Source organism: Girardinichthys multiradiatus, chromosome 5 (genome assembly GCF_021462225.1).
Source record: "Girardinichthys multiradiatus isolate DD_20200921_A chromosome 5, DD_fGirMul_XY1, whole genome shotgun sequence".
Taxonomy (NCBI): domain Eukaryota; kingdom Metazoa; phylum Chordata; class Actinopteri; order Cyprinodontiformes; family Goodeidae; genus Girardinichthys; species Girardinichthys multiradiatus.
Genome location: NC_061798.1, coordinates 9,937,218 through 9,958,787, shown reverse-complemented (window position 1 = coordinate 9,958,787; position 21,570 = coordinate 9,937,218). Strand labels below are relative to the sequence as shown.

At 41.3% G+C, this 21,570-nt stretch overlaps 1 protein-coding gene across 5 annotated transcripts in view; it reads left to right on the top strand.

Moving 5' to 3' along the window:
* Positions 1-19,071, top strand: part of rhbdl3 (rhomboid, veinlet-like 3 (Drosophila)) — a 119,348-nt gene extending 100,277 nt beyond the window's left edge. For all 5 annotated transcript variants that reach the window (XM_047366464.1, XM_047366463.1, XM_047366465.1 and 2 more), the window contains 3 exons: positions 15,294-15,394; positions 15,942-16,002; positions 17,057-19,071. In XM_047366464.1, the coding sequence (XP_047222420.1) occupies positions 15,294-15,394; positions 15,942-16,002; positions 17,057-17,328 (434 nt within the window). In that variant the 3' untranslated portion in view covers positions 17,329-19,071. The remainder of the gene's footprint in view (positions 1-15,293; positions 15,395-15,941; positions 16,003-17,056) is intronic.
* Positions 19,072-21,570: the final 2,499 nt, after the last annotated feature.

The window sequence follows — 21,570 nt, the reverse complement described above, 5'->3', positions numbered from 1 at the left end:
GTAGGCACTAGGCATGATGGGTGCATCACTTCACCTGCCTCTCTTCTTACCCTGATGTGCCCATCACTCTGGAACAGGTAAATCCAGTTTTTTTTCCAGTTAGCGTCACTGATTAGTGGTTTTCTTAAGGCTACACAGCTGTTCTGTCCCCATCCCTTAAGTTCCCTTCGCATTGTGCGTGTGGAAAAGCTCTTACTTTCACTATTAAACATAGCCTGGAGTTCTACTGTTGTTTTTCTTCGATTTGATTTCACCAAACATTTAAGTGATCCCTGATCACGATCATTCAGGATTTTTTTCCGGCCATATTTCTTCCTTCAAGACGATGGGTCCCCACTATCCTTCCAGTGCTTAATAATGCGTTGGACAGTTCTTATCCCAATTTTGGTACATTCAACAGTCTCCTTAGATGTTTTCACTGCTTGATGGAGGCCAATGATTTGACCCTTCTGAAACCGACTGACATCTTTTCCACCAGTTGGGGTTAAATGACTTGTTGCCAGCTGAAACATAATCGCCCATGCAGTAATTGTCCAACGGGAGGCTCGTACCTATTTGCTTAGTTAAATCCAGGTGGCGACTTTTTTTTTGGCCAGGCAGTGTATCTTTAGTGTTGTCCCATGAAAAGATATAGTATTATATTTACAAACATTTGAGGGGTGTACTTACTTTTGTGTGATACTATAGACACCATCTAAGGGTTGTTATGGGGACTTGGTGACCCCCAAGATGCGAGTCTCTGGCAGATTTATTTTACCTCCCTTACCATCTTGCTCACTTTCTGTGGGGGCCACACAACTTGACACGACATCCAGGGTAGATTAGGAGCCATCCAGCCTGGTGGCCAGTGGATAAAAGAAATGGGCCTCTTTGACATGTCGTATTAATTTCTTTCACAAAACATAAATGTTTTCTTATATTTTCCATTATCTGTTTTGAAAAAAAATATATATATATATACTTATTTTAAAAGGATTTGATATTATTATGTTATATAACATAGTGGAGAGTATGTTCATATGTTCATATGCGAGGGTGTTATGTAAGGAATATTTGTGGATGAATAAAGAAAAGCGTGACAACACTCAACAACTAGTATCTTACTGATATTTAATCAATAACGAGTTTCAAGGCATAAAGGGAAGGAAAACATACACAACTTTTAAAGACAGAGTAAAAAAAATTTAAGTTTGCCGTAGTTGATCTTCCAATGGCTTTTTCTGTTTTTTACAGTTTTGTGTGTGTGTTTACATTCAATGCTCATTTACTGTAACTTGTTAGTGCTTGATTGGATCTTTTGTGCATGAGATGAATAGGTACCAAGGAGAGCAGCAGCTGTTCTTGACATTTAGCAGCCAGTGTGAATTCATTTTTCCTTTGTTTTTCTTATTCTACATAACACTGCAGTTTGCACCAGTACAGTAAGAAAAAGCTTCTTTGTCAGGATACAGTACGCCTACATTACATAGTTAGCTGCATTCATGACATTCAGCACTGATGTATCCATTATACAAGAGGTCAAAACTTTGCAAATTATTCAGTTAGTCATATTTTCTGTGTATGACTTTGTGAACTGGGAGACCCTAAGTTAAGGTTGACATTGCAACGCCTACAGTGTTGTGAAAAAGGAAAAAACACTCTTTCACTTAATTCATTACGTGTTTATGTGTAGAGATGTAATGAAACATATCTACTGCTATTAACAATGTCCATAAATAAGGTAAATAATGTGTTGCCATATTTGATGTGCAAGACCTGTAACGGCCTTTCTGTTTCCAAGCCAAAATAGTTCCAAAAAAAAGGCAGTCAGTGACAACAGGTGGTTTAGTTTCTTGAACATACTTCCAACTTGATTGTTTGAAAAATATCCTTTTTATATCTTGCAAATTATAGGCAAAATAATAACCAAAGAATTTGTACAACTTTGATATAAACGAAAGTTGGCTTAAACTCATCTTACAAGGTCAAAAAGTGGTCGAAAAGTGGTCAAAAAATCATTGTAAAAAACCTCCCGTCATCACACCGGACATTTTGCAAACAAAGAACCCCAGCCACACGCCCACGGTGTGTTCTTAATCTCTTAAATTAATGGGAGGGACTTAAAAGTTGCCAAAGAAATCATAATAATTCCAAACAATTAATTTCATATCATAGTTCCAAACAAACTGAAATATATTCTAACCACCTAAAACTAAATAGAACCTATGATTTACATAATTCAACATAAATGGCCACAACATTCCGGCCCCTAATTCATGTACAACAAGAATTACATCTTATAATTGCATAAGTGGCCATTAAAGAATGTAATACCAATATTAACATTAACAGACTTAAAATTTTTATTAGCTTTCTAGTTTCAAATAACTCAATTATGAATTTATGCAGTAACCCACATTATACAATTTTCTTTTTTTTTTTTTTTTTTTTTTTTTGCCCCTCCTTGAACCGCCACCTTAACGTGGTGGAGGGGTTTGAGTGCTTGAATGATCTTAGAGGCTATGTTGTCTGGGGCTTAAATGCCCCTGGTAGGGTCTCCCATGGCAAACAGGCTCTAGGTGACGGGTCAGACAAAGAGCGGTTCAAGAACCCCTCATGACGACTACAAAATTGAGGCACGTGACGTCGCCCGGTACGGTGGAGCCGGGGTCCCACCCTGGAACCAGGCCTGGGGTCGGGACTCGTCGGAGAGCGGGTTGCTCCTCGCAGGACCCGGCCGGGCAAAGCCCGAACGAGAGACATGAGACCATCCCCCAGTGGGCCCCCCACTGGCAGGGGGAACCGTGAGGGACCGGTGCAAAGAGGATGAGGCGGCGGACGAAGGTGGAGACCTCGGCGGCCCAATCCCCGGATGCCTAGGCTGGCTCTAGGGACGTGGAATGTCACCTCGCTGGGGGGGAAGGAGCCTGAGCTTGTGTGGGAGGTCGAGAGATATTGACTAGAAATAGTTGGGCTCGCCTCCACACACAGCGTGGGCTCTGGAACCCATCTCCTCGAGAGGGGCTGGACTCTCTTCTACTCTGGAGCGGTCCGCGGGGAGAGGCGGCGGGCTGGGATGGGTTTGCTTGTCGCCCCCCAGCTCAGCCGTCTCGTGTTGAGGTTTACCCCAGTGGATGAGAGGGTCGCATCCCTGCGCCTTCGGGTTGGGGAGAGGTCTCTGACTATCATTTCAGCCCATGGGCCGAGTGGTAGTGCGGAGTACCCGGCCTTCTTGGCGTCCAAGTCGATGGTGCTGGATAGTACCCCTCATGGGGACTCCATTATTCTGCTGGGGGACTTCAACGCCCACGTGGGATATGACAGTGACACCTGGAGAGGTGTGATCGGGAGGAATGGCCTCTCCGAGCAGTGTTTTGTTATTGGACTTCTGTGCTAGTCACGGATTGTCCATAATGAACACCATGTTCAAACATAAGGGTGTCCATCAGTGCACGTGGCACCAGGACACCCTAGGCAGGAGGTCGATGATCGACTTTGTTGTCGTATCATCAGACCTTCGGCCGCATGTTTTAGACACTCGGGTGAAGAGAGGGGCTGAGCTGTCCACTGATCACCACCTGGTGGTGAGTTGGATCCGCTGCGGGAGGAGAAAGCCGGACAGACTTGGCAGGCCCAAGCGCATAGTGAGGGTCTGCTGGGAACGTCTGGCGGACCACTTGGCCAGGGATGTATTAAACTCTCACCTCCGAGAAAGCTTTGACCAGATTCCGAGGGATGTTGGAGAAATAGAGTCCGAGTGGACCATGTTCTCCGCATCTATTGTCGATGCTGCTGCCCGTAGCTGCAGCCGTAAGGTCTGCGGTGCCTATCGCGGCGGCAATCCCCGAACCCAGTGGTGGACACCGGCAGTAAGGGACGCTGTCAAGCTTAAGAAGGAGTCCTATTGGCTGTGGTTGGCTTGTGAGACTCCTGAGGCGGCTGACGGGTACCGTGGGGCCAAGCGTGCCGCGGCCCAGGCGGTGGCAGAGGCAAAAACTCGGACCTGGGAGGAGTTCGGTGAGGCCATGGAGAAGGACTACCGGTTGGCCCCGAAGCGATTCTGGCAAACCGTCTGGCGCCTTAGGAAGGGGAAGCAGTGTAAACACTCCCCACTGTAAACAGTGGGGGTGGGGAGCTGCTGACCTCGACTGGGGACATTATCGGCCGGTGGAAGGAATACTTCGAGGATCTCCTCAATCCTGCCATCACACATTCCCTGGTGGAAACAGAGGCTGGGGACTCGGGGTTGGACTCTTTCATCACCCAGGCTGAAGTCACCGGGGTGGTTAAAAAGCTCGGCGGTGGCAGGGCTTTGGGATTGGATGAGATCCGCCTTGAGTACCTCAAATCTTTGGATGTTGTGGGGCTGTCATGGTTGACACGCCTGTTGTGGAATTTTCTTATCAAAGTGGGTAGAAGTTGACTCAAAACAAGAGAAAATCCGGACTTTGTCTTATAAGTTTTATTCAAAGGCATTCAGCATTTGAAGACCCTGACACTGAGGTTAGTCAGTGAAACAGAGCCCCGATCAACATTTACACACAGTATTTATACCAGAACATGACAGTGTTATCTCAACTGCAAAGAGTTTTAGAAATATGGCCCTTAGACCCTCCCCGGGTCAGAGTTAACAAAGTTATTTATGAGGGCACCCATCTACCTTCCCTTGAAATATACACTTCAGGAAGTGTTAACCATAAAACTCTCCAGCATTTGAATTTAGAGTCCATCTGCTCTAAATAACAGAACACTAATAAAACACAGAGGTCAGAGGAGAGAGGTGAAGGGAATATCAGAGCACTTTAAAAGAATTTTCCATTACACTCCTTTCTTCTGATTACAAGATAATCACATAACTAAAAGAAAATTCTACAAAACCATCACCCAAGGAAAAACGACCTCCACCAACTTGTTATCTGGAAAGAAAGTAGCTAGAGCATAAGTAGTATCAATAGGAACTGGTACCAAAAATGGTTGATCATTAATAGCACGTGAAATCAAACAACAAACATAACAACAATCATTTCTTATCTTCCTCACAGTTTTGATGCATCAGTTGCCACCAGACATTATCAGCATGTTCATAGTAGTCAGAAAAGTGATGAATCTCTCTTCGAATCCGCTGATGAATATTATTAGTCAGATTAACCACACATTGTCTTTGCTGTACCTTTCCCAAAATGAACACAAGAGTTATAAAAAATATTTGCAATACCAATTATTAGCATCAGAACAGACTATCTTCCATTTAACTGCATCGTGACCTTGAAGTGGAATGTCCTTTCTTCTGGTACTGAAAGCAAACAGTTTCTTTTTTTTAAAGAAAACAAATTATAAACACAACTTAAAAAACAAAAAATCCTGCTGACTCTCCTGAGTGGCTTCAAGCTGCCCTATTACCAGTCTGGTACAGGTGGGCGGTCGTAGGAAGCTCCTCTAGAAATATATTTAGAAACAGGAACTCTAACCTGCTGGAAGTTAGGCTTCCATAGTCCAACTAAACAACGGTGGAAATGAACACATTCAAATTTGTAATAATACCATAATGATAGATATCAAGCAATAAACATAAAAGTTAGATAAAAGCATCCGAGATTTCCTCCTCAGAGTCAGTCTTGCTGTCAAAGTGGGAGGAAAGAATCTCTCACTGTGGTGTGTGTGCAGTGAGGCAAATGACCTTATGATTTCTAACTTTCAGGCAATGCGATGGCCTTAAGTAGATTCTGAAATAACGTTGCACTGCCCAAGGGATTATTGTGCCCTTGTAAGAACAGTGTTCTTCAACCACCTCTTCAATCACTCGCCAGTGATCAGCTTACAGTTCTTTGTTTTGTGGTGGTCCGCTGTCCTCACACCTTTCAGGCCGTGGATGATCCAGTTGGAAGATGACTCGTGTCCTGGAAGCCAGATGAAGCTGGAGGAGCTGGAGCTTTCCTGCAGCTTTCCTGCAGCTTTCCTGGGTGTCTAGTAGGATCTGATATGGGCCATTCCAGCGCCTGGACTTCCTGTGTTTTCTCATAGATTCTCTGACCAGAATCCAGTCGCCAGGAATAAAGGACTGGATGGTGGAAGTGGCTGTTTCTGGTAATGCAGCCTTCACCGTCTGTGAAACTTGAGAAAACACAGTGGACAGGTTTTGACAGTAAAACAACATCCTATCTTCACACAAAGATGTGGAAGAAAATTATCTTGGCAATATCCCCATGTCCAAAATAGGAGACCTGCCACACAGCACTTCAAAAGGACTGATATTTGCCTCTGTCCTTTGTCTCAATCTCATATAAGTGAGAACAGGGCCTTCACAACACTTGGCTAATTTTCAATTCAAAGTCCCATTCTCAAACCTAAGTGCTTAACTACATGAACTTCATCAAAACATCCAACAAAATCGAAAGAATTGATCTTCTGACTTCACCTGATATACTAGCAATGACCATCAGCTAAATATTCTGAATATCAAAAATGTGACATGATGTTTGAGGAAGGTCTGATTACAGGTCAACATTTCATAGTTTCAGAAAACCCAAAAAGAATTTCAAAAATGGTCTAATCTGTGGAGATATAAAATTTCACAAAAAATCAACACCATAATTTCAGAGAGGTTATCATAATGTGGTCTTAGGGAGCTATGCACCATTTATATAACAAAGTACAACGTCTCTCTCGCATTGTCACTAAGTCCTCACTGGAGGTATGAGCTACCCTTTTTCCCATGAGTGCTAAAACATTTGGAACCCCATGTTGCTTTATTCTGACATTTCCCCTCTTCTGGCGCAGGGTCCAACCCATGCGACAATCCAGCAAAACGTTTGTACAAAAATGTTCTAGTAACCAAGATCACATTACATAGAACCAAAGAAATGAATTCTGACATAACTATGTGTCACTATGAATTTAAGAAAAGCAACATAAAGAAAATCCAGATGTTTTTAACTGCAATTCAGTTCCATCAACAACTAAACACAAACTTTAGTTATTCACGTCATCAATGTCTCACTTAGAAATTAGTCACACATCATCCTAATTTGTCTTGTACAAAGATGAGTATTAGATTAATGGACATCCAATGTAATTTGGATGAATAAACCCTACAAATTGAATCAAATAAATAATTCCCACCAAGTATAAAGGCATGACTCTGATTCTTTATCAAAAATATATTCCTTACTTTTGCATATCTTGAACTGTCAGCTAGCTTAATGGTACCAGGGAAACTTTCAATCTAATAAATCACCAATGATTCTGCATGCAAAACTAATTCTTCAAACTAGTTTAAACTATTTCATTAACCTTTTAGTAATAAAACACATAAATCTAAAAGTCATGCTACATCCTTAATTATTATACAAAAAAAACATGTTTTTAAGGCAACAATCACTACAAGCATCTTGATTCTATTGTCTCTTAAACAATGTTAAAACTCAGGAAGGGAGGTGCTGAGCGTTACCATGACAACAAAGGCATGAACCAACCTAGTAGGTGGGCGGAGTCAGGCAGAACTAACCTCTGATTGACAGCCTATGGGCGGACCCACAGTTTCTTCATTCAAACCCATCTTAGTGAACCTTAAACTGCTTAGCTATTAACATGCACCTACCTGAGAAACAAGCTGCTTCTTAACTCTCCTGAAAACTCAAAGTTTTAATCAATCTAAAACAATAATCCATGTTTAGAAACATTATTCTAAACATGGATTATTGTTTCATGCAACATATAAACAAACATTCAGTCCAACAAAACAAAGACAAAACATCAAAGACAGACAAATGGCCAAATTTGAAGCTTCAAGAATTCAAAGAAATTTTTAACAATCTCTTTTCAGAATATGTTTTCTCAGCCATATCTTTTAATGCTATAATTGATCAATTTTGTTATGACAATCGTCAGGATCCTTTTTAAAAATGAGTGCACATAGTCCAAAGAGATCTCAAAGTATTTCGAAGCACAGCAACAGTTTTCTCTTATATGAATCCAAATTTACTGATGCTGAAACCTTTCGCTAATTCTTTGTACTGTAACTCTGTAATAATAACTACAATCCTGAGAGTTATTGTTATAGTTCTCTTTTTGTTTGGCTCAATTTGATCACAGCTGTATTGCAGAATTTCAAGTTAAATGCAAAGAAGTATTTTTTATTTAATTCAATTCAAATTCAAAGATACTTTATTGATTCCCGAGGGGAAATTAGAAAAGTCAGCATTGACATTTTTATGTTATACCCAAACTAAACAAAACTGCAGTGTTTGACTTAATCAGAAATTAAGATAAGAAGCTTGTCTCCAAACTGGTCTTTTTCCCACATAGTGTTTAAAAAAGAACAAACATAATTTTCTTTAATTTGACTATTTAAATTTTGAGAGTTGGGGAAAAATTATTACTAGAACCCCTCTTTAATAATCCAAATGCTGATAAATGTTTCAATATTTTATCTCTTAATAATCTGAAATTACCTTGTGTATCTTTGTACTCATATGTATTCTTTTAATCTTTAAACCTTAAGAAATCAAACAAGGAGACTGGAGTTTGAGCCGACCATTCTCTTACTGTTAAGAGGGCCTTTATTTCTTTTCTTTTCCTAAAATAAAGAATTTTACTTGTCTTGATTCTGTTATAAAAATCCTAACCTTGGTTCCAAAACTAAACTCTTCAACCCCAATCTGTGTCCCCAGAGTAGAATTTTTGAGTATTATTGCATTTCAAAGCCACCAAAATGACTGGAACTCATCATTGACTTAGATCTATTTTAATAGGTAATCGGTCTACCTTTAATTAAGTATTATAATTTCATGGACCCAAAATCTATGGCTTACAGGCTTCAGGAGTCCAGGAACCACAAGTTGAGGACTACTGCATTGAACAATGGTGTTAACTTTCTGCAGAGATTGAAGGATTGGCTAAATATATTATTTCTGCTTGGACAATAATCCGATTTAAAATTATTAGTTCACAGCTCCTAATTTACCTCAGATCATATTTGCTCCTATCCCAGTTCATAAGAAGCTTCAGACAAACATTATGCTAAAAAGCCAAAAACAAAACAAAAAACCAGATCTGTTTTAAAATAAAGAAAAAGCATCCTTAAAAACATGATACTGTGGTGGAAAATAACTCCACGGTTCTGAAGGCCTTTTCATGCAGAGTCTTTTAGGAAGCATGAGATTAGTTTAATTTTTGTGTGGTACCACTGTCCAATCAGATTCTTTCTAAATAACCCAATTTTTTCATACTCATTTTAAAGGTTTGTTTTACCAAGGAGAATGTGTTTAACAAAACCAATTACTCTCAAAAGTTTTAAAAGTTTTTAGCTGGTGATATCTTAGAAAACAACAAGTGTTTTAATATTTCTATGCAACACAGAACTGATCAGGTGTCCTTTCCTTCTCCAAAGGGAGAAAAAAGAACCTGCAGAACCAAACCTTTCATAGTTTTTGTCAGGACCTGATATAAGGTACCGTGTAAATAAACACGCTGCATGAATCAGAAGAGGGAAGAAAAAAACCTAATATAACCTCTTCCCAGCAGCTGCTATGAAAAACAATGAATTTGTACTTTCCACAAGCGTCAGTTAGCACTTGCGGACAAAAACTGCACCAAACTGTAAATACTGTGTCAGAAACTGTATGAAGACCATCTGCAGTAGAACTAAGCCTGTTTTAATGAGGTCTCTACCCATTAGATTTATGGGATACAAACTCTGACAACAGAAAATAATATCTGAAGGAGAAACCCATCAGGTTTTACGCATGCGCTGGGTTTTAAAAATGCTCCTTCATGAGATCTGTCCTGAGAATAACATAGAAACACTTGGTTACTGCTGAGTTTTGGAGATGTTGTAACTTCCTCTGCTTTTTCATAACTTTTAATAACTATAATAATTGACCCTGAATATTCCACGACGAAAGAGAACTTGTTTCTCTGAAAGAATTAACTGGAAAGTATCAAAGAAGCTAAGTTATCACCCTTTTAAAGATACTTTTCTAACCCTAAAATAATATTTTAACCCGCTATATCTGTCAACGTCAAGCAAGTGTCACATGAGCAGCGGTTAATAAGCATTCTTCATTGCAGAAAATAGGAAAAGATTTATGCAAATGTGTGTGTTTGTACGTTACCCCCATCAGTTTCTAAATCGCTCCAGAGTCAGACTGTCATGGCACACAGTCCTCTATCAGTCCAAAAAACAACCAGGCCCTTCCCCGGTCTGTTGGTGAGACATTCAATCATTCTTTGTCCACTTTAACTTCTCCAGGAGGGAGAAAGAAGAAACTTTGCTCCGGTTTCTCTTCTGCCCGCATAAGATGTGCTTTCAATATAAATCCAGTGTATCACTCTTCTGGCTCTTGCAAACAGCATGGATCGTTGTCCATCTCAGTGGGTCCAGACTTCTTCTGAGTTTCGTTTTTTTTTTTTTCCTTGTAGAAAGTCACACTGCGATTTTCAACATGCAGGAAGGCAGATCTCTCTCTTTCAGGCCGTGCTGGAGAAGCGTCTCTGGTGGAGTAGCCATGGAGAAGGGCAGGTTTCTAAGGTCCAGACTCAAAAACGCAGATGTTGCACTCAAATCCCATATATGTGTGTATATGTGTGTGAGAGAGGCAGAAGAAAAGTTTAGTATAGGTTCAGATTTTGTACAAATACATATTATCAGTCAGTCAGTCAGTTGTCACCCTGCCTGCCACTTCCTTTCATAACATGAACTATACTCCTTTCTAAAACAACTTTCTTTTCGACTCTCTAATGTCCCTTTTCAATTTTACCTTCTTTTCCGACTGATCGCAATATTTAAGACAAACAAAACTTCCTTCAGGAAAGTTTTAACTCTTTAACCCCTTAATTGATGCACTCTGTGCTTTTTAATATTCTTCTTATGTTTTGTTTTTTTTTATTTTTCCATCAACTGTTTTACTTGAAACTTTTTAAACTATTTAACTTATTTACACTCAAACTTCCACGCTGTGAAAAACCAAACTTATCTTCCAAATTAAAGCACATTTAACACAATCATCCCCACTTTTTCCTTTCATTATTTTATAAATCAGAGTCTGAAGAAGGAGACACCCCTGATGCCTCAAGGTTCCGGAACCATTTTGTTTTACCTGTTCAGCGGCACGTCTGCCCACTGGCTTTTCTCCTTTATGAGGTGTAGAAAATTGCTAAAAACCACCCGCAAAACCCTGTGTTTTGCTTTATCTTATTGTTACCAATAAGAACCTCCCTGCAATTCCTTTTGCAGGGTAACCGGGCCCTCAGCTGATGTCCTCCCTCTCGCAACTCTGGAACCTAATTAATTAGTTAGGAGATGATGGTTAATGTGTAATAAAAATAATAATATACATTATATCATACAGAGCAACTTCTCACCCAGATATATTTGAAGACAAATTGTTCGGATCTAATCAGCCAGAAGCCGCAGGCGGACATGAGGACTCCCCTCCGTAAAATGGAAGTGGACTGAGGACAACGTCTCCAGGCTGGCCAGGCGTCCGTGTCCCCTCCTGCGGTCTCCTCTGGCACGTTAGATCCTGTTCGTGACGCTAAAATTGTTGTGGAATTTTCTTATCAAAGTGGGTAGAAGTTGACTCATAACAAGAGAAAATCCAGACTTTGTCTTATAAGTTTTATTCAAAGGCATTCAGCGTTTGAAGACCCTGACACTGAGGTTAGTCAGTGAAACAGAGCCCCGATCAACATTTACACACAGTATTTATACCAGAACATGACAGTGTTATCTCAACTGCAAAGAGTTTGAGAAATATGGCCCCTAGACCCTCCCCGGGTCAGAGTTAACAAAGTTATTTATGAGGGCACCCATCTACCTTCCCTTGAAATATACACTTCAGGAAGTGTTAACCATAAAACTCTCCAGCATTTGAATTTAGAGTCCATCTGCTCTAAATAACAGAACACTAATAAAACACAGAGGTCAGAGGAGAGAGGTGAAGGGAATATCAGAGCACTTTAAAAGAATTTTCCATTACACGCCTCTTCAACATTGCGTGGCGGACGGAGACAGTGCCTTTGGATTGGCAGACTGGGGTGGTGGTCCCCCTACATAAGAAGGGTGACTGGAGGGTGTGTTCCAACTACAGGGGGATCACACTCCTCAGCCTCCCTGGTAAGGCCTACGCCAGGGTATTGGAGAGTAGAGTCCGGCCGATAGTCGAACCCCGGCTTCAGGAGGAGCAGTGTGGTTTTCGTCCCGGCCGTGGAACACTGGACCAGCTCTATACCCTCTACAAGGTACTCGAGGGTTCATGGGAGTTTGCCCAACCGGTCCATATGTGTTTTGTGGACCTGGAGAAAGCATTCAACTGTGTCCCTCATGATGCCCTGTGGGGGGTGCTCCAGGAGTATGGAATCGGGGGCCCTTTACTAGGGGCCATCCGAGGAGTTTGGTTCGCATTGCCGGCACTAAGTCGGACCTGTTCCCGGTGCATGTTGGACTCTGGCAGGGCTGCCCTTTGTCACCGGTCCTGTTCATTACTTTTATGGACAGGATTTCTAGATGCAGCCAAGGACCGGAGGGGGTCTGGTTTGGGGACCAGAGGATTTCGTCTCTTCCTTTTGCAGATGACGTGGTCCTGCTGGCCCCCTCTAGCCAAGACCTACAGCATGCACTGGGGCGGTTCGCAGCCGAGTGTGAAGCGGCTGGGATGAAGATCAGCTCCTCCAAGTCCGAGACCATGGTACTCGACCGGAAAAGGGTGGCTTGTCCTCTTCAGGTTGTAGGAGAGTTCCTGCCTCAAGTGGAGGAGTTTAAGTATCTCGGGGTCTTGTTCACGAGTGAGGGAAGAATGGAGCGGGAGATCGACAGACGGATTGGTGCGGCTGCCACAGTAATGCGGGCGCTGTGCCGGTCCGTAGTGGTGAAGAGAGAGCTGAGCCAAAAAGCGAAGCTCTCGATTTACCGGTCGGTCTACGTTCCTACACTCACCTATGGCAATGAACTTTGGGTCATGACCGAAAGAATGAGATCCCGGATACAAGCGGCGGAAATGAGCTTCCTCCGTAGGGTGGCCGGGCACTCCCTTAGAGATAGGGTGAGGAGCTCGGCCATCCGGGAGGGGCTCAGAGTAGAGCCGCTACTCCTCCACATCGAGAGGAGCCAGTTGAGGTGGCTCGGGCATCTATACCAGATGCCTCCTGGACGCCTTCCTCAGGAGGTGTTCCAGGCACGTCCCACTGGGAGGAGGCCCAGGGGACAGCCCAGGACACGCTGGAAGGACTATGTCTCTCGGCTGGCCTGGGAACGCCATGGGCTCCCCCCGGAGGAGCTGCAGGAGATGTCTGGGGAGAGGGACGTCTGGGCGTCTCTGCTGAGTCTGCTGCCCCCGCGACCCGGTCCCGGATAAAGCAGAAGACGACGAAGCCTCCTTTTTTTTGTCCATATGTGTCTTCTTAGAGAGTGACAAACAAAAGTTAAAAATAGTCAATGTTTCACGGTTTCAAGTCCTTTTCTTGTCCATGTGCATGGACTGTGTGTGAAAAAGGTGTATGTTGCATAATCAGATGTTCAGCATGTCAGTAAATGAGTATCAGTATAAATGCAGAGCTAGAGGTTCCAGAACTTGGCTCAGTTGGAGGTCATGACCCACTGTTGCCTCTTTACGGCCTCAAACAGGAGACGTATTTTGTTAATTGGCTTCTCCAGCTCTTTTGTTCTTGTCTTGACTCGAACACGCCGGACCAATCCATGTACATCCGCCATAGTTTCTGTAATGCGTCCAAGAATTTCTTGGTGCAGTCTCGTCGATGACTAGTACAACATCACCGATGGCAAAGTTCCTGAGTCTTGTTCCACTTCTGTCGCTTCTGCAACGTAGGGAGGTATTCTTTCACCCACCTTTTCCAGAACAGGTCCACAATGTATTGGGCTTGTCTCCATCGCCTCCGAATACACAGGTCCTCCTTTTTGAACAAACGTGACAGCAGCACAGGTTTACCTTTTAATTGGAGCAAATGATTTGGAGTAAGAGCCTCAAAGTCACTGGGATCATCAGAAGAAGGTGTGATTGGACGGTCATTTAATAAAGCCTCGACTTCACACAAAGCTGTATGCAAACCTTTGTTGTCTAGCACTTGTTCCTTTGTGGTAGAGCACAATACTCTCTTTACTTCTTGCACCAGACGATCCCATACTCCACCATGATGGGCCCTGTGGGGCGGGTTAAAAATCCACTTTATGCCGTCCAGTGCCAAACCTTTTTGAATTTTACTTTGCTTTAGCTCCAATACGGCTTGCTTTAACTCACGATTTGAGCTGACGAAGTTGGTTCCTTTGTACGATTGGGTTTCCTTAACTTGTCCTCTGGGGATGTGCATAAACAAATAAGGTTGCAAAACATGAATGAATGAATGAATGAATGAATGTCAATGCAGTACACCCCATGATTTGGTAATTGAAGAACCACTTTTAGCAGTGACAATCTCAGTAATTTTCTGAAGGATTCTTGGAGGAATTTTGGCCCACTCTTCTTTACAACTTTGCCTTAGTGCATTGAAGATTGCTGTCTGTTCTTTTTCTGTACGGTTCTCAAGGTCCAGTTCCAGCATTTTCAACAGGCCGACATCTGGTGCAATTCATTCAACCTTTGTGTCATACATTTGCTGCTGTTTTTGGGTGTGTTGTCCAGCTGATGACCCAGTTTGGGTCAAGCTTTAGCTGTCAGACTGATGGCCTCAGATCTAACATTGAATACTGGTATTCAGTGGAGTTCATGGTCATTTCAGTGACTCCAAAGTGCGGTGGTCTTGTGGCTGAGGAACAAGCCCAAATCATCACCCCTCCACCTCCATGCTGGACAGTTAGTACAATATGTTTGTGCTGATGGGTGTTTGATTTTTTTTTTCTTTCAACATACATGATTCTGTGGAGTTTGGCTAAATATATTGATGTGTAGCAGCAATTGCTTCTGGCAGATTATGGCTGACAATTATGGTAACCTGTATACACTGGAGTAGCAAGCAGTCAAAGCTCTGGCTCTTGTAGATCCTCTTATCCTACTGATAATCATCAGTTAATCAGTTAATTGTGTTTGAAGAAAAGCACCAGGCTGCTACTTTACTTCATAAATCCTACGAAAGCAGCAACTAGTGCTTTGCCTTTCTTTGCCAGCTGTTTTTCAATAATTCTCCATCTTATTTAACATTATTCATTTAGTTTTCGCTAAGTTCCTAATATTACTTTCATTTTGAGAAATACTTTATTAAAAATCAAGAGTAATTAAACACAAAACCAGGAATACATACATGCCAGCAGTAAAAGGATATCCTTGTGCCCTTTGACAGAGTTTTACCATTCCTTATCACTGCAGGGTCTCTGGCGGTGTCGGTCACTGACATGACGGCTCCGGTGGTCGGATCATCTGGAGGAGTGTACGCCCTTGTCTCAGCACATCTGGCCAATGTAGTAATGGTGAGCCTTTGTGTTTGCATGTATGGGTGTATCTATGATTATATCACTCAGCTGCACCTGTATCCCCCCCAAGCAGGTGCTTCTCCACCTCCAAATGCCTTGCATTCCCCACTGTCAGTTTTTCCCTGTTCTTCAAAGATTAGTTCAAGTTTGTCAGTGTGTGCACATGTTTATGTGACAGAGTGTGAACAAAATCCCATCAAAATCCCAACCCTGTAAAATTGGTCATCAAAAACACTTTTGTTGTTCCTCAAAGTGAACCTCTATATCCTATGTGGTGCTCATTGTGGATTCCAGCAGGTCCCCCCTCCTCATTTTCAAGGTCAGGATGGAGGAATTTATCTTCATTCTGTTCTGAAATCATATTATCTCTCACAGCAACACCGCAGAGGGTCAGAGTGCCTCAAACGTTTTCAGAATGGACCTGAATTAATCATGTTAGCATGTACGTTTGTGAGCAAGTGTGTGAATTTCTGAAGACAAATTACCACTGTATGTGTTTTTCTTTCCCTGTATCTCAGTCCTCTCTTTCTCTTTGTTTTCCTAGAACTGGTCGGGAATGAAGTGTCAGTTTAAGTTATTCCGAATGGCCATGGCTCTGGTCTGCAGTAAGTTGGGAATATTCTTCCTCTCCTTCATGTTCAGCTCTGATGTGCTGTTCGTTTTTACCAGAGTTGTACGTCTACTCTGTTCCTGAGGCTCCCAAAATTACAAAAGAGTGTTTTCCCTTCCAGACTTTATTATTATTATAATTCTTAAAATGGTCAGAATCTCATAGATCCACTAAATGACCAAAATTCTTACACAGTCTGACAATGTACGCAAAAGTATGTAACTTGATTTTAGTATTTTCCACATCTGGATAAGTATGGAAGAAGAAGAGTATGGAAAATATTTCTATTTCCTAAATTATTTCCTATTTTGTCTAACTTTTGTGTCCTTTGTTTGAATCTTGTGTCTTTCCTTCGTTCTTTATATAATCTTTGTTTTATGTTTTCTTTTGTTCTCCTATGTCCTCCTGTCAGTTCACTCTTCCTTGTACCCTTCATTCCTTCCTTGTTTCTTTCTTTTCTTTCCTTATGGCTTCCTTGTGTCCTACCTCCATTCCTCCTTGGACCCTCCCTCTTCAATTTCCATCCATCCATGCATCCATCCATCCATGCATCCATCCATCCATCCATGCATCCATCCATCCATCCATCCATCCATCCATCCATGCATCCATCCATCCATCCATCCATCCATCCTTCCAACCAGCCAGCCATCCATCCATCCTTCCAACCAGCCAGCCATCCATCCATCCATCCTTCCAACCAGCCATCCATCCATCCATCCAGCTGGCCAGCCAGTCAGTCAGCTGTTATGAATGGTTCTGTCAGTGTAAGATGACAAAAAGCAAGAAATTTCCTGGGGTGTGAATTTCACATATGTTTGTGTCCCGTCCTTCCATGCTTGAAAGTCATTTCTAAAGGTGGACACAGGGCTGGAATAATTGCAATGACGTCATCTTGTGCTATAAAAATGTATCAGTACTATAAATCCCATTTTAAGTGTACTAAACATTAGCTCATCTATATCTGTAGGGGTGACTTATTTAAAATGTTGCTGCCATAACTTTTATATTTTAACTTACTGACATCTTGTCTTTCTCTCCGCTCACAGTGAGTGTAGAGTTTGGTCGGGCTGTATGGCTGCGGTTCTACCCTCCAGCCTTCCCCCCATGCCCCAACCCCAGCTTTGTAGCTCACCTGGGGGGGGTACTGGTGGGCCTCACCCTAGGCGTGGTGGTCCTGCAGAACTACGAGCAGCGGCTTCAGGAGCAGTCCCTGTTTTGGATATTTTTCTTCGTCTACACGTTGTTTGTGCTCTGTGCTGTGTTCTGGAACGTTTTCGCCTATAGCCTGCTGGATGTGCGAATACCCCTGGCACCATGAGCTGTCCACAGTGGGCCAGCTGGCTGGATGTGTCACCTCAGCATTCACTTTCTGAGCCTCATCTGCTGGTGATCTAAGATATCCCACAGCCGTCTACTAGTTTTACTAACCCTAGCCTTACCATTTAAGCTATCTGCTCTTTGTCTGTGTCTGCTTGTTGTTAGATAATGCGGCATCAGCAAAGAAGAAGCCTCGGATTGAACACAACAGCATTGCTTTACCTCTTCTGCGTATTTCTCCTCAATTCAACGGTGCCTTCTCACGAAGGCATCACCTGCTGAAAGTATTTCTGCACATATGCCTCTTGATTTGAAGTGAAGGCAACGACACCCTACAGCGTTACAAAGTTTTTGGATCATAACAGTTTCTTAAAATCCTCTTTAAGTAAAATAATGTGTTTACTCTTACAGAAGGTTGCTGTTTTGCTTTCCATGCAAACGGGTCAGATGAAGGAGAGAATCAGGTGCAACACGTAGCACAACAGTTAGCCTTTCAGAGAAAACATATTCTAAAAGTCACCTTTAGAAGTTGTAGAGTGCTGGTCGCTGTTTAATATTGTTTTCAGGAATCAAAATACAGGCATGGGCCGGTTGCAGGTATCAAGAAATAATAAGCATATTAAACCACCAAAATCTTCCAACATGTCATGCCTACTTTTTAAAGTCCATTAAATCAGTGCCCCAATATGTTATATTTTAGTATATTTTAGTCTAAATAATCATTAATTTTCTGCTTCAGAAAACGCAATCAGATCCTGTTATACATTTTTTGTTTTAAGATTTTGTGTAAATACCATGACATCGTGGTATTTTTACTCCAAATCATCATACCGGGAGAATCATGTACCGGCTCATGCCTATCTATGAAAATTATAACATGTTTAGTGCTTTAAAATCTTCTGTCCTGTCTCTTTTTTTGTGTGGAGGGAGTGTTTGTACTGATAAAAAAAGAAACAGAAGTGCCATTCAGACTTGAAACCTTTTGATGCCAAAACATTGCTGCAAGCACTGGCGAGAAGTGTGGCCCTAACGAGTGTTGCTAGGTTTTGTCATTAAGGTGTCTGTCAAACGGAAGAGAAAGCTTTCAAATAAGAATTTCCCACTGACACAAATAAATGCTGTGAAATTCTTAGCCATCCTAACAATGCTCTCCATTTGCAGTGATTGTTACAAAAGTATAAAAAACCGTAAATGATGAGAACTTTATTCATTCATGGTTGGGTCTCAGTGAATAATTTTCTTGCTCTCAACATACATCCTTGACCTCAAATCCTTCTGGTCTGGGTTGTTTCATTTTCAGTTCAAAAGCCAACTAGGCAAAGAATAAATCAATATTCGTCTATTAGTTCCTGCCTAAACTTAACTTGTTAACTGATTGGAGCTGAAATAGGAAGCAAGCCCTGCCCAAAGCTTCTCTAACTGTACTGTATTTTAAGGCTCATGTTACACGCTTTACTGACTATTAATCTAATGAAGCCCAGATTATTGTTTTCACATGTTGGATTTTTTATGCGGTGAAACTGGTATGTTGTGTAATTGTTTGGACATCAAATATGTTCAATATATTCTGTATGTATCCTATTTAATTAAAGATTAATGATGGCCTAGGATTGTACATAATAAGGGCTATTACACCAAACTGAGTGAGGGGTAAATCGCAGATAGTATTTTAATGTTGTGAATATTTTGTAGATTTGATATGTGCATAAAAGGGGTCCAATAAAAAGTTTTATACAAATCTTAATATGATGTTGGAGTTTTCTTTTTTAGTGTTGCAATTTTTCCATAGTGTAATTATTTTACTGCCAAATAATTGCTAAAGTTATTCAGCAATTCAGTGTGAACCTAGACATGGGCTGGTGTTATAGAAGGCCCTGTAAGTGTGATGGAAGATGAAACTAAGCTGTGTAAGAAAGCAGATTTGTATGAAAAACATAACACAGTGCTGAAAATGTAATTCATCGATCCATTTTCTATACCCGCTTCTTCTATACTGGATCACAAGGGAGCTGGTGCCTATCTCCAGCAGTCTACGGGCGAGCGGCCTGTAGACCAGGGTAGACCCTGGACAGGTCGCCAGTCCATCACAGGGCAACATACAGGACAAACAACCATGCACACACCCATTCACACCTAAGGACAATTTAGAGAGACCAATTAAGCTAACAGTCATGTTTTTTGGACTGCGGGAGGAAGCCGGAGAACCCAAAGGGAACCCACACAAATTCGGTTTATCTATAAAGCGCCAATTCACAACACATGTCGTCTGAAGGCACTTTACAAAGTCAATTTAATTGGCAAGGCAAGTTTATTTATATAATACATATCAGTAGCAAGACAATTCAAAAGGCTGTACATGAAAAGAAAAAGACATTTGGAAAAGTACATTACAGTGGCATAAAGATAATTAAATAATTAAAGAGAATAAAAGTCAATAATTAAGATGATCATAAAAAACAAAATAAAAAAATAATGATAAAATAATTGATAAGGAAATTAAAGGAAAGTTGGACTGAAAACTTAACTAATAATGTTTAGATAGCACAGTCAAAGGCCACTCTAAACAAGTTTCTACATACATCCAATTGATCCTAATTATCAAACAATGCAGTCAAATTCAGTTATTTATTCAAATTGGTTGAAAAGTTTTTCTATCTAAGGAAACCCAGCAGATAGCATCGAGTCAGTGGCTTGCAGCGTTCTGGATGAACATGTAGCTATAGTGGACACTTGCTTGCATTGTATTGTTGACTCATACTGAGCATGCATGTAGCGACAGTAGAAAGGAAAACTCCCTTTTATCAGGAAGAAACCTCCAGCAGAACCAGGCTCAGTGTGAGCAGCCATCTGCCATGACCGACTGGGGGTTTGAGAGAACAGAGCAGAGAAAAAATAACACAGAAGCACTGATACAGGAGTACTTTCTATGTAAAAGAAAAGTAAATTGTTAAAGACAGTGGTAGCTTCTTCAGTGGCTTCATCTAGGAGAGAAAGACAGCTAAGCAGATGAGCCAGTTTTCAAGTCTAGCGTTCAATAGGGAGCACATACAGTTAGTTACAGTTAAGGATTAGCCAAAAGCTATGTCTAGGAGAGAGACGAGGTTAAACACTAAACGACAGGGCCAGGTGTATCAACTGTATTAGATGAGCATTAAGTTGTTGGCTGAGAAACCGTGAACCAAGTGGTATCGTTCCCATCTTCTAAGGCCAGGACAGCACACCTCCACTTTCAGTGCCGACTCGGGTTTTAGCTCAGATGTACAACAAATCCATTTTACAAATTGTACATGCTGCAAGTATATTTGTCGGTGTAAACACCCTCATGTGTTACCCTCAAAACAAACATTGGGCAGAAATGAATGAAGGCAGGAAATGACCAGGAACCACATTAGAATAAAAACAGTGCTGTGGCTGTTCTCTGCACCAAGCTGTGCCTGCCTAGCCGTTATCCATTCGGTTGTTTGCATTCAGTTGATTCAGGCAATATTAATTGTTATCATGAAGGAGATAGATTAGGAGCATGTTGTGTTATGCCTCTGCCGCCGCAGGCACCACATGGTGCTGGTTTACATGAACATGTCAGTAAATGTAAACGGTCAGTTTATTAGTCAGTCAAAAGAAATATTAACCACAGAAAATGGATTTCTTTGATCTTTACCTGCAAAATGGTCATACCATGTTACATTATGTAGAACCCAGGACCTTCTTGCTGCAAGGCATCACTGATCCCTAATCAGTTTCTATTTTTTGTGTGGATACCAAAAGTTGATTTTATTTTTCCTCCCATACACACAAATTTTTATTTTTGAAAGGGTTGCTGTTTCCTAAGCCTAGGAGTGTTAAAAATTAGCTTTGATCCCGATCAACATTTGTTTTTTGTTTGTGTGCAAACTCGTTACATAATCATCATAGGGTTTATTTTCTTTCCCATATATGCAAACTGACAGTTTTACTGTATATGAAAAAGATGAAAAATCACTTAGTAGAAAAACACGAAATGCAAACCTTTGAGGAGATTTAAAACATAATATTGCAATGAAATTGCAGTTTTAGTATATTGCAAAATGCGTTTTGAATGGCACAAATAATACTGAAAGGATACAGTACTTATTTTTAAATGCACATTGAAGACTTGGGGAAATTAAAATATGACAAATGAAAATCACCCAACCTGGGCAAACGTTTATGCAATTTGCATTAAAACAGCCAAAGTTATGCAAAAATAAAATAAAAAAACATGAAA